Source organism: Stenella coeruleoalba (assembly GCF_951394435.1).
Source record: "Stenella coeruleoalba genome assembly, chromosome: 11".
NCBI lineage: Eukaryota > Metazoa > Chordata > Mammalia > Artiodactyla > Delphinidae > Stenella > Stenella coeruleoalba.
Genome location: NC_137157.1, coordinates 34248660 through 34271998, shown reverse-complemented (window position 1 = coordinate 34271998; position 23339 = coordinate 34248660). Strand labels below are relative to the sequence as shown.

Here is a 23339-nt window from a genome sequence, read left to right as displayed (position 1 = left end):
GCATTTTGAAAGGTAGCAAGAAACCAAGGGAGCATAAATACTGGATAAAGGAATCAAAAAAGAGAGGAGTTTAAAAAAAAAATTCCAAAATGAAGGGTGCTATTGACTGAATGTTTATGTTCTCCACAACATTCATAAGTTGAAACTTAATCCCCAATGTGATGATATTTGGAGGTGGGGCCTTTTGGAGGTGAATATGTCATGATGGTGGAGCCCCCATGAATGGGATTAGTGCCCTTATAGAAGAGACCCCTGAGAGCTCTCTAGTTCCTTCTACCATGTGAGTACACAGTGAGAAGACAGCCATCTATGAACCAGGAACCTTGCTCTCACCAGACAATAAATCTGTCAATGACTTGGTCTTAGACTCCTTAGCCTCCTCCAGAACTGGGAGAAATAAACGTTTGTTGTTTAAGCCACCAAGTCTATGGTATTTTTGTTATTGCAGCCCAAACAAACCAAGACAAAAGGGGGAAAAGAAAAATAGTTTGTTTTCCTCTAAGGTAGCTAGCTTGCATATGCCACTCACCCACAGTACATGACATACCCAGGTCTATAATAACAACCCAGCTACATGAGACTAATGAAGCGGGCAAAGAGCTTTATTATGGTACTCTTTGATGGTACTCTCCATAATGGGTAAGTTAAAAAGAGGAAGGCCACTTTCTCAGGCAATACTTTTAATAATGTTCCTCATCACACAAAGATGTCCTCTCTTCTGTTTCTACCATTTAATACTGTTCAAGTTCTTGATTCATATTGACATCCTTTCTCCTCAGAAAGAGTTTTGAACTCTCTTGGGAAGTTATTTATTCATAGCAAGTTACAAAATAATGGAATACTATTTCTATACTGAAAATCATTTTTAGAGACAAAACTGGTTAAAATTTAGTTATAGTTTTTGAACTTTATGTGATGTTTAATATCACACTATTTTCTTATTTGATAAACTAAGAAGTAAATAGAATTGTTAAAAACAAAGGGACAAGGAAATTGGGAAAATAATATTTAATGTGTGTCTAGTATGTGACAATCATGTGTTCATCACTGTATATAAATGTATATACATTTATCCTACTCCCTTCCCTGCCTTTGAGTCTATGCTAAAGGCAAGTGAAGGTGGCTGACTCCCTTGCTATAGTCTGTTTTTTCTCATTTGTGCAGCCCTTGATTGTTTCCACTATGTATGTGCATGTGTGCACACACACACGTACACGCACACACACACACACACATGCCCAATTAGAAGTGGGGCATCTTATGTGATTGGTTTGGGAAGCATATTTGCCTATCTCTGGTTGGTCCAATTGGTCCTGAGTTAGAAGTAGGGACAAAAAATAGAGAAGCTAGCAGTCATTGACCAAGTCTTAACCATTCTTGGCTAATTGTTGCAGAGGTTGTGGTTTGGCTTCCTAGGCTGATTGACAGATTGTGTGTGACTTCTATTGTCATATATGTTCTGACCATTATATGTTTGTATATTTCTCTTCTCAATATATATATTTTTCAGAATAACAATACCAGTATTATTGCTTGCAGTATGGTTACTAAAACATATTTAAGGTAACTTTTGTAGTTAAATTTATCTTTTGATTATATTTCACTAGGAATGTAGTCAAATAAATCTATTTTAAAGTCACTTTAAATACCTTCTGTGTGGTTATGCCCGTAGCACAAAATATATTTTTACATTTTTGGGGGGAGTTTCTTTTACTTCATATTTATTTGTTTTACAATTTTATTAAGCATGTGCACAGTTCCAAAATCAAATCTAAGCAAGGTGTATATTCAGAGACATCTGGCTTCTACTGTTTTCTATCTCTATAGGTAATAATTTTTAAAATTAATTTTATGCTTTCACTTTGTAAATATTAGCAACCACATATATTTAAATATATAAGTTTATATAATGTATATTGTTTATTATATATTTTATATGGATTTTCATAGATAAATGGAGGCATGCAATACACATTTCTACCTATGTTTTACACTTACTATATATCCTGGAGCTTACTCCCTAGCAGTGTATACAGATACTAATTTTTTAAAAACTCCAGTGTTCTTGGAATTATAGTTAGGAAAGCTCCAAGATTCCTCCAAGATTATTGAGGAATCTGAATGTTTTTAATTCTATTATTATGTGCTTGGTTTATTTAAAGATGAAATTAGTTAATTGTTATGGACCAGGATACTAAGTCTCTAATATGGCCATTTATATATGTTGAAGTTTTCCTAAATGAGTGTTAGTTTATTTTATACATAATCATTTGAAAATTAGCAAAATTGGTTTTCCTCTGTATCTCTTTCTACTTAATTTAGAATGGGTCCCAGAGGAATTGTCAGATAATTGATTGGTTGACCTACATGTGCAGTTGAGGGAGTTTTAAAGATTCTTTTCTGCTTACCACAAGGAAAATCTCCTGAGATTCAGAGCTTTAGACACAAGCAGTCATTTAATTTATCTTCCAGTTTTAAATGTCACATAAAGTTCAAAAAACAGATTATTGAGCCATTAAACTAAGGTCTAAGATGTTTTATCTTCCTAATGGGATAACACAGAGAATCTGGTTTGGAGTTTGATCTATAACCTTGTATAACATGCTTTAAATTTTTGTTTAGGCAGTTTGGAAGGGCTTTCTTTTGCGAAAGAAACTGACAACAGCTCTAGAGGCTATTAAGAATGAAGACTCTGAAGAAGAATACGAAGAAATAGATTTAGAAGATTTTACATTTGATGAAGTAAGTGCCAACTACAACATATAGATATTGGTCTTAAAATATTTTAGTATACTATTTTGGAGCTAAACCTTTTTCTAAGGTTTTCATCCTTTTAACACTGTGTTATAGATTTTTTTTCAAGTTGCACTTGAAAAAGTATGCTTCTAATTTTTTAACATCTTCATTTATGATACAAGCTTGTACAGTGTGTAAATGTGGTCATGGAATATTTACAAGAATTTGTGTGTATTCTTCAACCAGATTTACACAATGTTTTATCAATTATTCTTCATTAAATATAACTCTGAGCTTATTTATGCCCTGTTCAACAAATTTTAGTAGCTCTTTGTGGCCTAGCAAAATGAGGACAGCCTCCTTAAATTGTTATTCAAGTATTCAACAATAAGACAGCAAACTCTACAGACATATTTACCACTTCCCACCTGTGGCGTCCACATGCTCTAACCACATTGAGCACCTTCTTACTGTACCTTTTACGTCCTTAGTCTTGCTTATTCTGTTTCCTCTTCTCTAGACAGTTAAACCCACATAACTACCACTAAGATTAAGGTAGAGGACATATGACTATCCCCAGAAGACTTCTCATGCCTTCATAGTATTCATACCTCCATCATCATCAGATTAGTTTTGCCTATTTCTGAACTTCCAAATAAGTGGAATCATCCAGTATGTACTCTTTTTTCATATAATATTATGTCTGTGAGATATACCTATGTGGTTGAGTGTAGCTGTATATATACCATTCTTTTCAATATACTACTTTTAATCTATGATTTGAATATACCAATTTTTAAAAGTCTGTTCTACTTTTGGTGGATTATTTGTCACCGAGTTATTTCTAGTGTTGCCTATTATGACTAAAGACGCTATGAACATTTTTTTTTAATAAATTTATTTATTTATTTTTGGCTGCGTTGGGTCTTCGTTGCTGTGCGCGGGTTTTCTCTACTTGCGTCAAGAGGGGGCTACTCTTTGCTGTGGTGCGCGGGCTTCTCACTGCGGTGGCTTCTCGTCGCAGAGCACAGGCTCTAGGTGTGCGGGCTTCAGTAGTTGCAGCACGTGGGCTCAGGTAGTTGTGGCTCACAGGCTCTAGAGTGTAGGCTCAGTCATTGTGGTGCAAGGGCATAGTTGCTCTGAGGCATGTCGGATTTTCCCAGACCAGGGATCGAACCCGTGTCCCCTGCAGTGGCAGGCGGATTCTTAACCACTGCGCCACCAGGGAAGGCCAGCTATGAACATTCTTGTACATGCTTTTTGATGTGCATGTTCACATTTCTTTTGGGAACTGAATTTCTCAGTCATAACATTAACCTATATTTAGTAGCTAGCGCCTAACAGTATTCCAAAGTGATTGTATCAATTTACCGTCCTATCAGCAGGATATGAGAGTTTCAGAGGAGATTTATCCTCACCAACACTTTGTATTTTCATGTCTTTTTTTCCCCCCAATCCAGTAGGTTTGTAGTGGTATCTAGTTGTTTTAATTTCCATTTCTCTCATAACTAATACTGTTGAATACGTTTTCATATGCTTACTGGCCATTTGGATATCTACTTTCATGACATGATCAAATGTTTGTGCTTTCTTTTAAACTTTAATTTTATTTATTTTTTTATACAGCAGATCCTTATTAGTCATCAATTTTATACACATCAGTGTATACATGTCAATCCCAACCGCCCAATTCATCACACCACCACTCCGCCCCCCTCTCCCACCACTTTCCCTTGGTGTCCCTTGGTGTCCATATGTTTGTTCTCTGCATCTCTGTCTCAAATTCTGCCCTGCAAACTGGTTCATCTGTATCATTTTTCTAGGTTCCACATATATGCGTTAATATACGATACTTGTTTTTCTCTTTCTGACTTAACTTCATTCTGTATGACAATCTCTAGATTCATCCACATCTCTACAAATGACTCAATTTCATTCCTTTTAATGGCTGAGTAACACTCCATCATATATATGTACCACGTCTTCTTTATCCATTCATCTGTCAATGGACATTTAGGTTGTTTCCATGTCCTGGCTATTGTAAATAGTGCTGCAATGAACATAGGAGTGCATGTGTCTTTTTGAATTACGGTTTTCTCTGGGTATATGCCCAGTAGTGGGATTGTTGGGTCATATGGTAATTCTACTTTTAGTTTTTTAAGGAACCTCCATACTGTTCTCCGTAGCGGCTGTATCAGTTTACATTCCCACCAACAGTGCAAGAGGGTTCCCTTTTCTTCATACCCTCTCCAGCATTTCTTCTTTGTAGATGTTTTGATGATCCCCATTCGAACTGGTGTGAGGTGATTCCTCATTGTAGTTTTGATTTGCATTTCTCTAATAATTAGTGATGTTGAGCATCTATTCAGGTGCTTCTTGACCATCTGTATGTCTTCTTTGGAGAAATGTCTACTTAGGTCTTCTGCCCATTTTTGGATTGGGTTGTTTGTTTCTTTAATTTTCAGCTGCATGAGCTGTTTATATATTTTGGAGATTAATCCTTTGTCCGTTGATTCATTTGCAAATATTTTCTCCCATTCTGAGGGCTGTCTTTTCGTCTTGTTTATGGTTTCCTGTGCTGTGCAAAAGCTTTTAAGTTTCATTAGGTCCCATTTGTTTATTTTTGTTTTTATTTCCATTAATCTAGGAGGTGGATCAAAAAAGATCTTGCTGTGATTTATGTCAAAGAGTGTTCTTCCTAAGTTTTCCTCTAAAAATTTTATAGTGTCCGAACTTACATTTAGGTCTCTAATCCATTTTGAGTTTATTTTTGTGTATGGTGTTAGGGAGTGTTCTAATTCCACTCTTTCACATGTAGCTGTCCAGTTCTCCCAGCACCACTTATTGAAGAGACTGTCTTTTCTCCATTGTATATCCTTGCTTCCTTTGTCATAGATTAGTTGACCATAGGTGCATGGGTTTATCTCTGGGCTTTCTATCTTGTTCCAATGATCTATGTTTCTGCTTTTGTGCCAGTACCATATTGTCTTGATTACTGTAGCTATGTAGTATAGTCTGAAGTCAGGGAGTCTGATTCCTCCTGCTCCATTTTTTTTCCCTGAAGACTGCTTTGGCTATTCAGGGTCTTTTGTGTCTCCAAACAAATTTTAAGATTTTTTTGTTCTACTTCTATAAAAAAATGCCATTGGTAATTTGATAGGCATTGCATTGAATCTGTAGATTGCTTTGGGTAGTATAGTTAATTTCACAATATTGATTCTTCCAATCCAAGAACATGGTATATCTCTCCATCTGTTGGTATCATCTTTAATTTCTTTCATCAGTGTTTTATAGTTTTCTGCATACAGGTCTTTTGTCTCCCTAGGTAGGTTTATTCCTAGATATTTCATTCTTTTTGTTGCAGTGGTAAATGGGAGTGTTTCCTTAATTTCTCCTTCAGATTTTTCATCATTGCTGTATAGGAATGCAAGAGATTTCTATGCATTAATTTTGTATCCTGCACCCAAATTCATTGTTTAGCTCTGGTAGTTTTCTGGTGGCACCTTTAGGATTCTCTATGTATAGTATCATGTCGTCTGCAAAGAGTGACAGTTTTACTTCTTCTTTTCCAGTTTTTGTTCCTTTTATTTCTTTATCTTCTCTGATTGCCATGGCTAGGACTTCCAAAACTGTGTTGAATAATAGTGGTAAGAGTGGACATCCTTGTCTTCTTCCTGATCTTAGAGGAAATGCTTTCAGATTTTCACTGTTGAGAATGATGTTTGCTGTTGGTTGGTCATGTATGGCCTTTATTATGTTGAGGTAGGTTCCCTCTGTGCCCACTTTCTGGAGAGTTTTTATCATAAATTGGTGTTGAATTTTGTCAAAAGCTTTTTCTGCATCTATTGAGATGATCATATGGTTTTTCTTCTTCAATTTGTTAATATGGTCTATCACGTTGATTGATTGGTATATATTGAAGAATCCTTGCATCCCTGGGATAAATCCCACTTGAACATGGTGTATGATCCTTTTAATGTGTTGTTGAATTCTGTTTGCTAGTATTTTGTTGAGGATTTTTGCATCTATATTCATCAGTGATATTGGTATGTAATTTTCTTTTTTTGTAGTCTTTGTCTGGTTTTGGTATCAGGGTGATGGTGGCCTCATAGAATGAGTTTGGGAGTGTTCCTTCCTCTGCAGTTTTTTGGAAGAGTTTGAGATGGATGGGTGTTAGCTCTTCTCTAAATGTTTGATAGAATGTACCTGTGAAGCCATCTGGTCCTGGACTTTTGTTTGTTGGAAGATTTTTCATAACAGTTTCAATTTCATTACTTGTGATCGGTCTGTTCAAATTTTCTATTTCTTCCTGGTTCAGTCTTGGAAGGTTATACCTTTCTAAGCATTTGTCCATTTCTTCCAGGTTGTCCATTTTATTGGCTTAGAGTTGCTTGTAGTAGTCTCATAGGATGCTTTGTATTTCTGTGGTGTCTGTTGTAACTTCTCCTTTTTCATTTCTAATTTTGGTTTGAGTCCTCTCACTCTTTTTCTTCATGAGTCTGGCTAATGGTTTATCAATTATTGTTTATCTTCTCAAAGAACCAGCTTTTAGTTTTATTGATCTTTGCTATTGTTTTCTTTGTTTCTATTTCATTTATTTCTGCTCTGATCTTTATGATTTCTTTCCTTCTGCTAACTTTGGGTTTTGTTTTTTCTTCTTTCACTAATTCCATTAGGTGTAAGGTTAGATTGTTTATTTGAAGTTTTTCTTCTTTATTGAGGTAGGCTTGTATAGCTCTAAACTTCCCTCTTAGGACTGCTTTTGCTGCATCCCATAGGTTTTGGATCGTCGTGTTTTCATTTTCACTTGTCTCTACGAATGTTTTGATTTCCTCTTTGGTTTCTTCAGTGATCTCTTGATTATTTAGTAACGTATTGTTTAGCCTCCTTGTGTTTGTGTTTTTTACGTTTTTTTCCCTGTAATTGAGTTCTAATCTCATAGCGTTGTGGTCGGAAAAGATGCTTGATATGATTTCGATTTTCTTAAATTTACTGAGGCTTGATATGTGACCCAAGATATGATCTATCCTGGAGAATGTTCCGTGCGCACTTGAGAAGAAAGTGTAATCTGCTGTTTTTGGATGGAATGTTCTATAAATATCAATTAAATCTATCTGGTCTATTGTTTCATTTAAAGCTTCTGTTTCCTTATTTATTTTCATTTTGGATGATCTGTCCATTGGTGTAAGTGAGGTGTTAAAGTCCCCCACTATTATTGTGTTACTGTCGATTTCCTCTTTTTTAGCTGTTAGCAGTTGCCTTATGTATTGAGGTGCTCCTTTGTTGGGTGCATATATTCTTATAATTGTTATATCTTCATCTTGGATTGGTCCCTTGATCATTATGTAGTATCCTTCCTTGTCTCTTGTAACATTCTTTATCTTAAATTCTATTTTCTCTGATATGAGTATTGCTACTCCAGCTTTCTTTTGATTTCCATTTGCATGGAATATCTTTTTCCATCCCCTCACTTTCAGTCATATGTGTCCCTAGGTCTGAAATGGGTCTTGTAGACAACATATATATGGGTCTTGTTTTTGTATCCATTCAGCAAGTGTGTGTCTTTTGGTTGGAGCATTTAATCCATTTACGTTAAGGTAATTATCGATATGTATGGTCCTATGACCATTTTCTTAATTGTTATGGGGTTTTTTTGTAGGTCCTTTTCTTCTTCTGTTTTTCCCACTTAGATAAATTCCTTTAGCATTTGTTGTAGAGCTGGTTTGGTGGTGCTGAATTCTCTTAGCTTTTGCTTGTCTGTAAAGCTTTTAATTTCTCCATTGAATCTGAATGAGATCCTTGCTGGGTAGAGTAATCTTGGTTGTAGGTTCCTCCCTTTCATCACTTTAAGTATATCATGCCACTCCCTTATGGCTTGTAGAGTTTCTGCTGAGAAATCGGCTGTTAACCTTATGGGAGTTCCCTTGTATGTTACTTTTCATTTTTCCTTTGCTGCTTTCAATAATTGTTCTTTGGCTTTAATTTTTGCCAATTTGATTACTGTGTGTCTCGATGTGTTTCTCCTTGGTTTTATTCTGTATGGGACTCGCTGCGCTTCCTGGACTTGGGTGGCTCTTTCCTTTCCCATGTTCGGGGAGTTTTCGACTGTAATCTCTTCAAGTATTTTCTCTGGTCCTTTCTCTCTCTCTTCTCCTTCTGGGACCCCTATAATGTGAATGTAGTTGTGTTTAATGTTGTCCCAGAGGTCTCTTAGGCTGTCTTCATCTCTTTTCATTCTTTTTTCTTTATTCTGTTCCGCAGCAGTGAATTTCACCATTCTGTCTTCCAGGTCACTTTTCCGTTCTTCTGCCTCAGTTATTCTGCTATTGTATTGTATTGTATTGTTATTGTATTGTTCATCTCTGTTTGTTTGTTCTTTAATTCTTCTAGATCTTTGTTAAACATTTCTTACATTTTCTTGATCCTTGCCTCCATTCTTTTTCTGAGGTTCTGGATCATCTTCACTATCATTATTCTGAATTCTTTTTCTGGAAGGTTGCCTATCTCCACTTCATTATGTTGTTTATCTGGGGTTTTATCTTGTACCTTAATCTGGTACATAGCCCTCTGCCTTTTCATCTTGTCTATCTTTTTGTGAATGTGGTCTTTGTTCCACAGGTTTCAGGATTGTAGTTCTTCTTGCTTTTGCTGTCTGCCCTCTGGTGGATGAGGCCATCTAAGAGGCTTGTGTAAGTTTCCTGATGAGAGGGACTGGTCGTTTGTGCATTTTTATGTAGGGTTGTACATCTCTTTTCTTACTGGCTTGTAGGAGTGCTCTATATAATCTAAATACCTCTCTGTTTTCCCGTGCAAATATATTCCCTAAATTCTGGGGTTTCCCTTTTTTTCTCTCTCTTTATGGTTTAGTTTTATGAACAGAATGTTTCTGTTTTAAATTAAAAACAAAATTTTTTAGTTGTGACATATAAGGTATCTTTGCTTACTCAGGTCATTAACATATTCTAGAAACTTTATTATCTTAACTTTCAGCATTTAAGTCTGTGGTGCATCTGGAATTAAATTTTGCCTGCAGTGTGAATAAGGGATCAACTTCCCTCCAAACATACACATTTGGTTATTTTGTTGACCCACAACCATTTGTTGTTTAGACCATACTTTTCACAATGGATTACAGTGGAGGCCTTTATTTAAATTCAGGAAACTCTGTTCATGGGTTCTCTTAATTTTTCTCATCATTCTGTTGTTTATTCTTATATCACTATTTCAATTTCTGTATAATTTATAATAAATTTTGTTATCTAGTCTAATAAGAGCTCCAACTTTGTTCTTCTTCAAGAAAGAACTGCTATTGCTACCGTTGATCCATTTCATTAATGTACAAATTTTAGAACCATCCTGTCAGTTTGCACAATGAATGTTAGTATTTTCTCTAAGATTGCAAGAAGTCTGTAAATCAATTTGGGAGAACTGATATTTTTAGAATATTACATTTTTAAATTCATAGAATATCTAGAACATAGAATATCTCATTTATTTAAGCCACTTAAAATCTCTGCCCATAAGAGCAGAGATTTTTTTTTTCTTGTGCCTCTTATTTATTTTTCTTGCTTTATTGTCCTGACTACTACCTTCAGTAAAATGTTAAATAATGGTGATTTTAGCAGTCATCTTTTGCTAGCTCCTGGTCTCAGGCTGAAAGCTTTCCATGATGAAGTCAGATGTTTAATGCATGTTTCTTGTAGAAACTCTATATTTGATTGAGTTACCCTCCTTAGTATCTTCTTACCTTTCTAAAAGTTTAATATGATGATGATGTTGATGATTCTATATATGATTTGGATTTTATCAGATACTTTTTATACCTATAACATTGATTTTTAAAAATTAAACCTTGTATTCCTAGAATAAACCAACTTAATTATAATACATTATCTTTTTATATATCTGTGAATTTGATCTGCTGATATTTTGGTTAGGATTTTTGCATTTATATTCTAGAAGAAGCTGTGCCCATATATTTTCTTTCTTGTAAAACTCTTCAGATTTTTTTATCAAGGTTGTGTTGACCTTATATTTGATTAGGAAGTGTTTCCTATGTTTGATGTAAGATTGGAAGAGTTTGATGTAAGATTGATGTTATTTGTTTCTTAACAATTTGTCTTAGCACATAATCTATTTGGGATAATATTACATGTGCACTTGAAAGAAATGTGCATTTTGCAGGTGTTATGGTTACTAAAATCTCAGTTACTTCAAGCTTGTTAATTGTGTTTTAAAGAATCCTTATTTTTAGTGATTTGGGGAGGTTTCTATCAGTTATTGACAGAAGAATGCTAAAATCTCTTCTTAAGATTGTGGGTTTCTCTAAATCAGTTTTTTGTTCTGTCAAATTTGGCCTCATACTTTGAGGATATGTTATTAGGGTATACATGTTTAGAATAGTTAAGTCATTGTATTACTGACACTTTTATAATGATAAAATTTCACTCTTTAACTCTAATTTCCCTCTTTAACTAATTGCCTTATTGGCCATTCCCTCTGATATTTTCATACTTACAGCAACTTTCTTTTGACTGGTAATTTTATAATATATATTTTCCTAACCATTCCCATTAAACATCTCTGTTGCTTTTATATTGAAACTGTGACTCTTATATGAGTATACAGTTGGATTTTGCTTACTTTTATATTCCATTTTGATTTTTTATTAATATATTCAGACTTTAAATTTATTTCAATTGAGAGTATAATTAGGTTTATATATTTCATCTTTCTGTTTGTGTTCCATTTGTCCTGTTAGTTCTGTGTTCCTTTTCTGCTCCTTTTTACCTTTTTTTCCCCTTTAATCAGGTATTTTTGTTTTTCCTTTTTTTCTCACATTAGCTTGTTAATTTATGGTTACCTCTTTCTATGCACTTCATTCCTTCCTGCATTATTATGCTTCCATCATTTTCTTTTACCTTAAGGACTTTCTTTAATATATATTTTAGTTCAGGTCAGTTTTTGATTGTTTGAAAATTTCTTTCACTTAAAACTTTGAAGGATATCTTCTTTAGATATAGAATTCCAGGTAGGCTTTTGGTGTTTGAAGATGCCATATTTATTATCTTCTGGCTTTCATAGATTCTATTGAAAAGTCAGTAATAAGTCTTATTTTTTCTTCTTTGAAGATACTTCTTTCCAACTCTTACTCCCCAGACTACTTTTAAGGTTTATTTCCTGTATTTGTTTTTCAGCCTGGGTGTGGTTTTCTTTGTATGTACTCTGCTTGGAGTGGGGGAGGTTATGTGGCTTCTTGAATCTGTGGTTTATGTCTTTCATCAGTTTTGGAAATTGCTTGGCCAGAGGTATTTCAAATATTTAATCTTTTTCATTATCTCTCTTCTCTGAGGTAAAGTAGGTCCAAAAACACATATGTTAGAATCCCTTACCATTTCTCATGTGTCTCTTAGACTCTTTTCTGAATTGTTTTCTTTTTTTACTTCTGTTTTAATTTGCATGTTTCCTACTGACCCATCTTGTAGTTCACTAATCATCTCTTTTATCTAATCATTTTAGCCTATCTATTAAATTCCTAATTTCAGTTATTCTGTTTTTTAGTTCTGGAATTTCTACTTGATTATTTGTTGTAAATTCTAGTTCTATATTGAAGTTTTCTATCATTTCCTGTATTTTCTTGAACATACTGAGTATGGTATATTCAAAGTTTTCTCGGTTAATTGCAACATCTGGATCACTTGTAGGTTTATTTCTATTGACAATTTATCTCTTGTATTGGGTTGACCAAAAAGTGCTTTCGGTTTTTAAGTAAAAATAAAGGACACATTTTTCATTTTCACCGAGAACTTTATTGAACAACGTATTCACCCTTTTGTTCCACTACCTTCTACCATTTTTCAGGCAACTTTATAATTCCATCTACCCAAAACTTTTTATCTTTTTGAGCAAAGAACTGTTCCAGGTGCCTTTTACAGTCTTCCAGGGAATTAAAATTTTTTCCATTAAGAGAATTTTGTAAAGACTGAAATAAATGGAAATGCAAAGGTGCAATGTCTGGTGAATACGGCAGATGAATCAGAACTTCCCAGCCAAGCTGTAACAGTTTTTGCCTGGTCTTCAAAGAAATATGTGGTCTCACATCATTCTGATGGAAGATTATGCATTTGGTCTAATTAATCATCTGGTTTTTTTTGAAACGAGCTCATAATAGAAGACTCCCTTCCAATTCCATCATATACGTAACATCACCTTCTTTGGATGAAGACTGGCCTTTGGTGTGGTTGGTGGTAGTTCATTTTGCATGCCCCACAATCTCTTCCCTTCCACACTATTATACAGTATCCACTTTTCATCACCTGACACAATTTGTTTTAAAAATGGACTAGTTTAAGTAGAGAATCGCATGCAGAAAAATGGTCAAGAAGGTATTTTTTATTTAACTTACGTGGAACCCAAACATCAATGCTATTAACATAACCAAGCTGGTGCAAATGATTTTAAACGCTTGATTTGGATATTTTGAGTTTGTTGGCCATCTCTCACATGGTATAACATTGATTGTCCTCAATTAATGTCTCAATTTGATTGCTATCAACTTAACTGGTCTATCCAACCATGGAGCATCACCCAGGGAGAAATCTCCAGCACGAAACTTCACAAACCACTTTTGACACATTTGATCAGTCACAAAACCTTCTCCATACACTACACAAATCTTTTTTTGCATTTCAGTTGTGTTTTTACCTTTCTTTAAATAAAGCATAATATGCCAAAAATGTTGTTTTTTCTCCATCTTCAATATTAAATGGCTACACAAAAATTCACGAATTTTGATTTTTTTTTCTTTAATGCACGCTGAAATGACAGCTGTCACAATACAATCTAACAAAATAGTTTTGAATGAAGTTAAGACAACTAAGCACTACTAGAGCCATCTTATGGAATAAAACGAACAAACCTTTTGGCCAACCCAATATTTTGAGTCAGCCAATTCTCTTTATTAGCATTTAGTCATTGATTAAGTATCAGACATATATGTAAAAAGTATAAAGGCACTGGAAGATGTTTTATTTCTCTAAAGAGGATTTAATTTTGTTCTGACAGGCAGATATTGTATAGACAGAGATCCTTTTGAGGCTTATTTTTAAGCTTTGTTAGGGCTGGTCTGTTTCTGGTTTCTCTTAGGGTTGAGCCAATATAATGTTTAAACTGAGAATGGGATATTTACCAGATTACCTTCATCTTGTTTTTTCCTGAATTCTAATCCCTTTCTCCATAGCATCAAATGACTAAAGAAATTTCTTTTTAGCTTTTTAGCACACCAGCTATTGCTATTGCACTTTGAGTCTAGGTATCTCTCCAACACACATGCTACTTGGAATTTGCAAACATATGAAGGGTTTATTTTATACATGACTTTGAGCTCACATTTCAGTGGTTCTCTCCTCTCAGGGATCTTGGTCCTTCAATCCTAACTGCCTTGGCATCCCTACACTTTAACCTCTGTCTCTTCATTCCAGTGAAACTGCTACAAGTAGGCCTTAGATTTCTGCTTGGCTTCTCTTTCCTGTTAATAAAATGGGGAATTTCCCTGAGGGAAAATGTGGCAGGAAATACAGGGTTCACATCCGCATGAGACTCTACTCTCTGGGATCTTAGCTTTTTAAGTCTTGAGTACCTTCAGCTCCTTTTTTTTTTTTTTTTTTTTTTTGGCGGGGGGATATGTGGGCCTCTCACTGTTGTGGCCTCTCCCGTTGCAGAGCACAGGTTCCAGACGCGCAGGCTCAGCAGCCATGGCTCACGGGCCCAGCCGCTCCGCGGCATGTGGGATATTCCCGGACTGGGGCACGAACCCTTGTCCCCTGCATCGGCAGGCGGACTCTCAACCACTGCGCCACCAGGGAAGCCCTCAGCTCCTTTTTTAATCCAATATTTATAGTTGTTCTCAGGCGAATCTTAATTCTAGTTAAAGCTATACCAGAATAAAATGTCCAAAATGAAATGTTTATAAATATTTCAAGTCAGTGATTATTTTAAGTGTTTCAGACATTATTCTCACCACAGTGAACAAAAGAGATAAAATCTCTGACCTCAGTGACCTTACATTCACTTAAGGTGACAGACAGTGAATAAATATATATACAGAATACTAGAAGATATTGAAAATTGCTATAAAAATTTTTATAAGGAAGGTTAAGAGATAGAGCATAGAATCTGATTGGACTATCATGGGAGGCCTACATGAGGTGAAATATTTTTATAGAGATGTGAAAATAAAGTGAAGGGATAACCATTGGGTAATATGGTGCGGGGCTAAGTGGAGGGCAAGTATGGAAGCCTTGAAACAGGAACTTTTTTAGTATACTAAAGAAACAGAATATTTACAGTAAGTAGAACTGATTAGTTGTGGAGAATAGCCAGAGATAGGGAAGAAACAGAGAAATGGTCAGGGAACAGTTCACATAAAGCCTGTGATATGAAGTCAAGAACTTTGAATTTTATTTCAAATGTGATAGAACATTATTATTGGGTTTTGAGCAAGGGAGTTAAATGTATTATTTGTTTTAAATGGATGAATTTGCTTGTAATACAGAGATTATAGTTTAGGGGAGCTAAGAATTAAAACTAAATACCAATTAAGAAGGTATTATTACTTTGCCTTCCTTTGACATATTTTTTACTCCCTTTTTTATGGCCATCACTTCATTTTAAAATCATCTTACAACTTCAGATGACATAATCAAATTACAAAAGTGTCCCTATATTTTTTGTTCTTTCTTTCTCTTACTTTCATCTTTACAACTGTAAGACATATCTAACCAGGACTTCCCTTTTATCACTTATTTAGGTCATAACAATAGTTGCCTTTGGTATAGTCTATACTTTTCTTTAAGATTTATCACAAGAGAGTTGTAGTGATATACATGTATTCAAACTTATATTTTCCTTCCCAGCCAACAAATACTGAATGTTTACAGTATGGTAGGTACTGTACTTGGTGCTAGGGTAGGTACATTGACAGACATAACATGACCCCAAGTTTAGGAGATGTCAGAAATATATTTGAATATTTTCAGCTATAAAAGAAGTAAATATAAAATTGTCTTAATGAATTAGCCTCAAACAAAAAGCCCGGATCAATCTGCCATGAAGTCTTTATATTGGTTTGTTGCCTCTCTGAAATGTGTTTTCATTTTACAGATGGTTAACCAAGAGGACACTGATAACGAAGGTCAATTTGTTTTAGTTTTTATTAAGCATAGTTTACCTTAATTTTTTAAGTGCCAAGAAATGTGAGGGATCTGAGATTGTATCCTGCGTGCAGTCTAACAAGTTAGGCTGCCACACTTTCATGGATGCTGGCAGAAGAAATGAGACATTTATTACTTGTCACATCAGGCAGCAGAAGCCTCATGTTTTTATGTATTCCCTTTGCCCCCAGGTTCCATAGGCAGGAATTCCCCCTTAGGAATCTGGAAGCTTAGGAAACCCTATATTTTATAAAAGGCTGCTAGCAAACCTGTTCATCCTGTGCTCCAGGGGAAGTAGTTATTTTCTTATACCAGACAGCAAACAAATTTTGCCTTCTGCTCCAGAAGGAATCACTCAAAGACTATATCTTCCAAGTCTGTTAGCTATATTAACATCCTTGGAAAGATAGTCCAGAACAAAAGATGTCATAAGTCATGAAGAAATGTTAGAGACCTATGGAAAATTATCTCCCAACAATATGTACCCTTCATGTGTACATGGCAAATTTTCCCACAAGTACCCACTCCTGTGGCTACTCTGAATAATCTGACAGGGGCTAGGACAAAATCCATTAGGTTATCCTCATGATGCATTTAATGAAGGATACTATCAATACCCCAGGCGTTTCCTCTTTAAGTTTCTGTATTGACCTTCCCACTAGACTTGAGGCTTTAATCCAGGTACAGCTGGAAGTATTAGCTATTACAGACTCTTTTTGGGCCCGCAAGGAGGAAGTCAAAGGCAGTTCTGCCATCTAAAACAACCCTGGCCAGTGAATTGAAGCTGACTTGAATGCTTTCCAGGACCATAATGGTGTTTCCTTAAATGTTTGAAGGTGATCTATTACCAGGACACCTTCCAGGTGGCATCTGTCTGCCCCATAGGATGACTGAGAATGGGAGTGGGGAAAACATCCAGGCTGCACCCTGAGGATGTGTCAATCACGCTGGCCTGAGACATCCTATTAGGGAAAGGAAATATGTTTCATGCCCAGGAATGATCAGGAGAGAATCCAGAGTTGTCAAAATAGGACTGTATTATCCTCCATGTATTTTTTCATAATCATTACCTAGGAAGTAGCTGCAAGAGTATGATCCCTTTCTGGGGGCAGCCACATTAACTGATCAAATTGCCTTATTTAGGTATGTGGACAGAAGGAAGTGAGAGTGGTGAAGTCAGACTATTGTTGAGTACCTTTTGTGATAAAAGGCACATAACTGTCAGGCTCCAGTGGTTCAGAAAACTGAAAACTTACACAGACAAATTTCAAGGGCCACAGTTATATGGCCAAACTTAGCTGATAGATAACCTGAAGATGTATCAAAAGTTGAGAATGGAGGAGAGGGTTTAGAAGGTGAGATTTGAGATTCATAATGGGCCAAATTTCCAAACCGTAAGGATTCTGAGGTGCTACAAAAGTTATCAAGAAGTGTTAGAAAGAATTCTTTTGAAAATGGCATGAGGCAGCTTGGGTAGAAGAGGAGAAAAGTATTAGGGCTCAGAGTTGGGGATGGTGAAGAATAAAAATGAGACCAAGACATGGCTTTTAGAATTTCTAAGACCTGTTCAACTCTAACTAACTTGTGGCTTACAGCAAATCTGATTCTAGTTTCATATGTCAAATGAAAGGATTATATTAGTTGGTATGAAAAATTTTGTACATACATATGCAAATAAACACGAATGTTATTCCTGGCTCTTCTGATAGCCTTATTTCCTAGTCTCTCAAAGTTGGATTATAGGATGATAATTTCTTCTCTGATAAAAAGTCAAATATATGTTTATCTGTTCAAATGTTCAATTGTGAATACACAGTTACAAATTTATCTAAGTTCAAGTTTATTTTTAATGTGTAAGTAAATTTGATAATAGTCTTCTAATAAACAGAAAGCTTTCCAAATTCTCAGTTGTAAGTTAACAGAAGGTTTTCTCAAGCAATAATTGAAATTTGTATAAATGTCCAGTAGTAAGCATGATATATTAATATACATTTTTTTAAACAGTAGTATATTTATAATCTTGGCCAATTTCTCCTGACATTTTGAGATTTTTTTTCCTCAACATACTAGGTACTGCCAAATATAGTTGATATTAATAAGCTTGAACTCATATAAATCAGTAGTCTTGGTAACATTTTTGGTTGAGATTATGTAATTACTGAAAGTATCTTTAGCATTTTATATTAAACCTCCTATTTATGTCTCTAGAAATTTCCAAGAGACAGTGGTTCTGGAATCAGCTAACACAACATTGTAAAGCAACTATACTCCAAAAAAAATTAATTAAAAAAAAAAAGAATTGTTCTGGAATCTAACAAAAGTTTGTGACCTTATATTGAAAACCAAGAAAAAGTATTTTCAAAGTTTTCTGCACTTTTAGATATCAATTTAAAGAACTAATTTTTTTCCTCAAACTTCATGTAGCTTTTCCAAGGAAGAAACCTCCATCATCATCTTTATGATACAGCAAAGAAATCACTGTGCTTTGTGGGACCTTGTCCTGCTGCAGAAAGAAAACAGCTGGAGTCCCAGAGAGTATAAAAAGAGGTGGTTTGGCAGGTGTTTAAGAAAAAAAAAAGTTGCTTGTTTATATAAAAACTAGTGCATAAGTCAGACTCCTTGCCTGGCATTACTAGTCCTTTTCCACAGTCACTCCTCAGATAGCATATTACTTTTAAAATTTCTCTTCGGGGCTTCCCGGTGGCGCAGTGGTTGGGAGTCTGCCTGCCGGTGCAGGGGGCGCGGGTTCGTGCCCCGGCCCAGTAGGATCCCACATGCCATGGAGCGGCTGGGCCCGTGAGTCGTGGCCGCTGAGCCTGCGTGTCCGGGACCTGTGCTCCGCAGCGGTAGGGGCCACGGCAGTGAGAGGCCCGCGTACAGCAAAAAAAAAAAAAAAAAAAAAAATTCTCTTCCAATTTTTTCATTGTGGGAAAGTACACATAACATAAAATTTACCATCTTTACCATTTCTAAGTGTGCATTCAGTGGTATTAAGTATATTCATAAAGTTGTGCTACCGTCACCACCATGCATATCCAGAACTCTTATCTTACAAAACTGAAACTATATACCTGTTAAACAATAACCCTTCATTCTCCCTTAATATCCTAATGTTATAAACACCTTAATTTGCATTTACACCAGCTTAACTTCAGTAGCATCCATGAATTATTCTCCTTTATAGCTACATCTCCACCCCTTTCAGTTGTTGATGTCACAAAATTGCATCTTTATACATTGTGTGCTCCAAACAGACTAATAATTTCTCTAAATAGACTAGTATTTTAAATCATGTGGAGTTACAAACCAAACTTTCAATAATACTAGCTTTTAAACTGAGAATTGTTTGTTTTTAAATGTATTAGTATCTTAAAAAGTGGAGTGAACTGTTGTTACAATAATATTAGCTTTTATAATTTCCCATGTAGTTACTGAGATCTTTATTTCTTCATATGCCTTTTAATTGCTGCCTAGTATCCTGCCACTTCAACCTGCAGAACTCTCTTTAGCATTATTTTCAGGCCAGATCTAATGGTAATGTATTCTCTCAGCTTTTGTTTATCTGGGAGTGTCTTCAGTTCTTCCTCAAATCTAAGGACAGTTTTGATTGGCAGTTTGTTTTTTTTTCTTTCAGCACTTTGAATATATCAGCCCACTGCCTTCTGGATGTCAAGGATGCTGATGAGAAATTGCTGATAATCTTGAGGATTCCTTCTACATGACAAGTTGCTTCTTACTTGCTCCTTACTTGCTCCTTCTTACTTGCTCCTCTCTCTTTGTCTTTGTCTTTTGAAAGTTTGATTATAATGTGTCTTGGTGTGGGGCTCTCTGAGTTCATCTTACTTCGAGATCATTGAGCTCCTTGGATGTTTATATTCAGGTCTATTATTGAATTGGGGAAACTTTTAGTCATTATTTCTTCAAATATTCTCTCTGCCCATTTTTTCTTTCTTCTCCTCTGACTCCCATGATGAATATATTGGTACATTTGATGGTGTCTCACAGGACCTTTAGGTTCTGTTCATTTTTATTCAATCTTTTTTCTTTCTGTTCTTTAGATTTGATAATTCCATTGCTGTATCTTCAAGTTCACTCATTCCTTTATCTGCCTACTCAGAGGCAGATCCCTCTAGTGAATCCTACCAGTGAATTTTAGTGAATTTTTCTTTTCAGTTATTATACTTTTCAGCTTCAAAATTTCTTCTTGGTTTCTTTTCAGGTTTTCTATCTCTTTATTGATATTTCCACTTTGTTCATAGATCATTTTCTCCCTTCGTTTAGTTCTTTGAACATATTTAAGACAGTTACTTTAAAGTCTTTGTCTAGTAAATCTGCCATGAGGTCTTTTTTAGGCATAGTTTTGGTTGATTTTTTTCCTTTGAATGGGCTGTAAATTTTCCTGCTTCTTTGTATGCCTTGTGCTTTTTATTTAAAGTTAGACATTGAATCTAATAATGTGGTAACTGTGGAAATAAGATTCTCTCTCTTCCCCAGTGTTTGCCAGGTTTTTTGCTTTTGTTTTTATTGTTTTTGTTTTTATTGTTTTAGACTGCGTCTGCGCCAAGGATCAGCCTGAGTTGTAAACTCAAGGTCTTCTCATTTCTTTTCTAAGCCTGTGCCTTCCCCTGGGCATGTGTACTGACTTTCCCCCATATGTGCAGATGCTTTTGAATATCCTAGTCTTTTTTTTTTTTTTTTTTTTTTTGTGGTACGCAGGCCTCTCACTGTTGTGGCTTCTCCTGTTGCGGAGCACAGACTCTGGACACGCAGGTTCAGTGGCTAGGCTCACAGGCCCAGCCACTCTGCGGCATGTGGGATCCTCCCGGACCAGGGCACGAACCCGTGTCCCCTGCATTGGCAGGCGGACTCTCAACCACTGCGCCACCAGGGAAGCCCCATATCCTAGTCTTTTTTAAAATGAATATTCTAGTCCTTAGTGTTTGTTTCCCAAAAAAGGAAAAAGAGGAAAATGAAGAGGGGAGGAGTTGGGGGAAGAACACCTGCCCTTTAAATCCTCTGGAAATCACTTAGTAGGTGGGGTAAATAGCCTTACAACAATAGGGGAGGTTCCACTCACCTCTTTGTACCTCTGAGATCAGAAGCAACACTCAACGGTCAGAGTACAGATCTCCAATCTTTGGAAGACAGTGTCCTCATTGTCCACCCTGGCTCCTGCAAACTGTGTGCAAGGTACTTCTAAAACGCATGAATAGCTGCCTGCCTTGGGGCTGGGGAATGGAGGATAGATAGCTGCAACTGTGCTAAGGGCTGACATTTACCAAAATTAACCACAATTTACCATCCAAGTCTTCCCCAGGACATCACAAGCCTTCAATAGACTCTAGAGTTCCAAAATGGTTACACTAGACAGATTCTGCCAGTTTAGTTGTTGTCTAGGTTGGGAGACAGGTTCCTGGTGCTCCCTACCCCACCATCTTCCCAGAATCCTCTGGCACATTGCCTTTCATAATATTGTCTCCACATCTTCTCTTCATTTTAGCAATTTTACAGAGTAAGAATACTAATTTAGTGATAGCTGATATGCCTTGGGCCTTGATCTTTCCTGGCATAAATATGAATTTTCCTTTATTTGTCATACAAAAGAAAGAATTTAGAAATCTGAGCCCTCCATACTGTTTGCAATTTTGCATTAAATAGCTCTTCTTAAACCAGTTATATATTCTTAAACCAGATATAACTGGTATATAACTGTGATATATATGTTAATGATCTCTGTCTAGAAGGAACTGGACAATGTACTGATGCACAACTGTATCCTTTTTACATAGATATTCAAATAACGTGAATCTGATTAGGTTTCCTAAGACTAAATGCTGTAAGTAATGGTCTGTCATTGCGCTGCTGGCCTGTAGTCAAGATGTCTTAGGCTTGCCTTTCCAATGGTTTTTCAAGAGATAGTCAAGAAGCACTGAAGCTGTATAAGTGGAAAGTTGCATTTAGGTCTTCTCAGTTTATAGTCATTCCAGTTTTTAAAACATAAATATGTTTGATCATTTTAGAAACTTTTAAAGAACAAGTTCATTGGTATTATGATCATCCTTTTTTCTTAAAGATTCAAAAACAATTATAGAACCACAGAATATTATTTAAACCATATTAAATAATCCAAGTGAATAAAATTTAGATAATTATACCCTAAATTATACAACACGAGCATAGCTAATATATTTCCATTGTAGAACGATAAATTTGGAAATTACATAAATGGAATAAAGATGTTGTAAGATGAAGAGTGAAGTGACTTAAGATCATTTCAAAATTTATATTTTTATCATTCAAACTCTTGAACTAGAGAATATAATATCAGGAACCATGTTCTGTATATTGCCACAAAATTCTTTTTTCCATCTATTCAGAAAATTTGTGAAATGTTGAACTAAAGTTAAGTAAAAGCTATCTTACAGATAGTATTTACAGAAAATTGATACTAATATGTTAAAATACTATAAATTTTTGATGGTGAGGTTTGATGGAAAATATTATATTTTGCATAATAAAGAGCTAAAGGATTACTTCCCTCAGTTACATCTAGAGTTGGCTCAGAGTCATAGTTCTCAAACAGTTAAATACACTGAACAATCTGCACATCTCATTTTTTAGAGCATGTGAGTACTCAAGGCTTTACTTTATTCCACTTGGGGATGAAAAATCTTATCCATTTTTTAGAATGTTTGCATTAAACAGATACATAACATCTCACAGGGTGAGCAAGTAGCAGATTTTCCTCTAAATAAAAATGCTGAAATACTTTCTTAACATGTGTAGTATATAAGACAATTTAAAAGAATCTTTGTAAAAGTTATGCAAACTAAATTATGTACATTAATGTTATTATTTGTGCAGGCTGCCTTAGAGAAGGAATGGCTTGCTTTAGATTCCACCCGCTTCCCTTCACAAACACTGCTTCTTCCAAACCAGCTGCACTGGCCAAAGGTAACATGTCATGGAAACCTCTTAGTGCTCGATCTTTGCTCATTTCTTAAGGTTATGCTCTGCTGCAGTGATTAATAATACAATTTATTGACTTGAAAAACACAATTACTTTTAGAAGCCTCTGACTTCCTCCTCATCCCCAGATGTAATTTTTCATGTAGCTTTTCTTTCATTTGCTCCTGATTTTTTTCTTTATTTTGGATTTCTTTCAACACTTTATTTCACAGTAGCAAAAAAAAAAAAAAAAAAAGATATGCTTCAGCTGCATAAAATCACTAGTTGACAGCACTTTAAAAATACAAAAATATGCATTAAAAGGGCAACAGCTGAAGATTCTCAGTCAGAGGTCAATGGACTGCAATATCTGTTATTTATTTGATAATCTTTGAAGTTTTTGTTTTCTGAATTTTTTTCATGATCTTTGCAATTAATCATTCT

At 35.4% G+C, this 23339-nt stretch overlaps 1 protein-coding gene across 1 annotated transcript in view; it reads left to right on the top strand.

Annotated features, from left to right (window-relative positions):
- The window catches only part of LRRIQ1 (leucine rich repeats and IQ motif containing 1), a 177368-nt gene that overhangs the window by 91863 nt on the left and 62166 nt on the right, over positions 1 to 23339 (top strand). Inside the window, exons 19-20 of the mRNA XM_079938280.1 lie at positions 2623 to 2742; positions 22812 to 22901. Of these exons, the coding sequence (XP_079794406.1) occupies positions 2623 to 2742; positions 22812 to 22901 (210 nt within the window). The remainder of the gene's footprint in view (positions 1 to 2622; positions 2743 to 22811; positions 22902 to 23339) is intronic.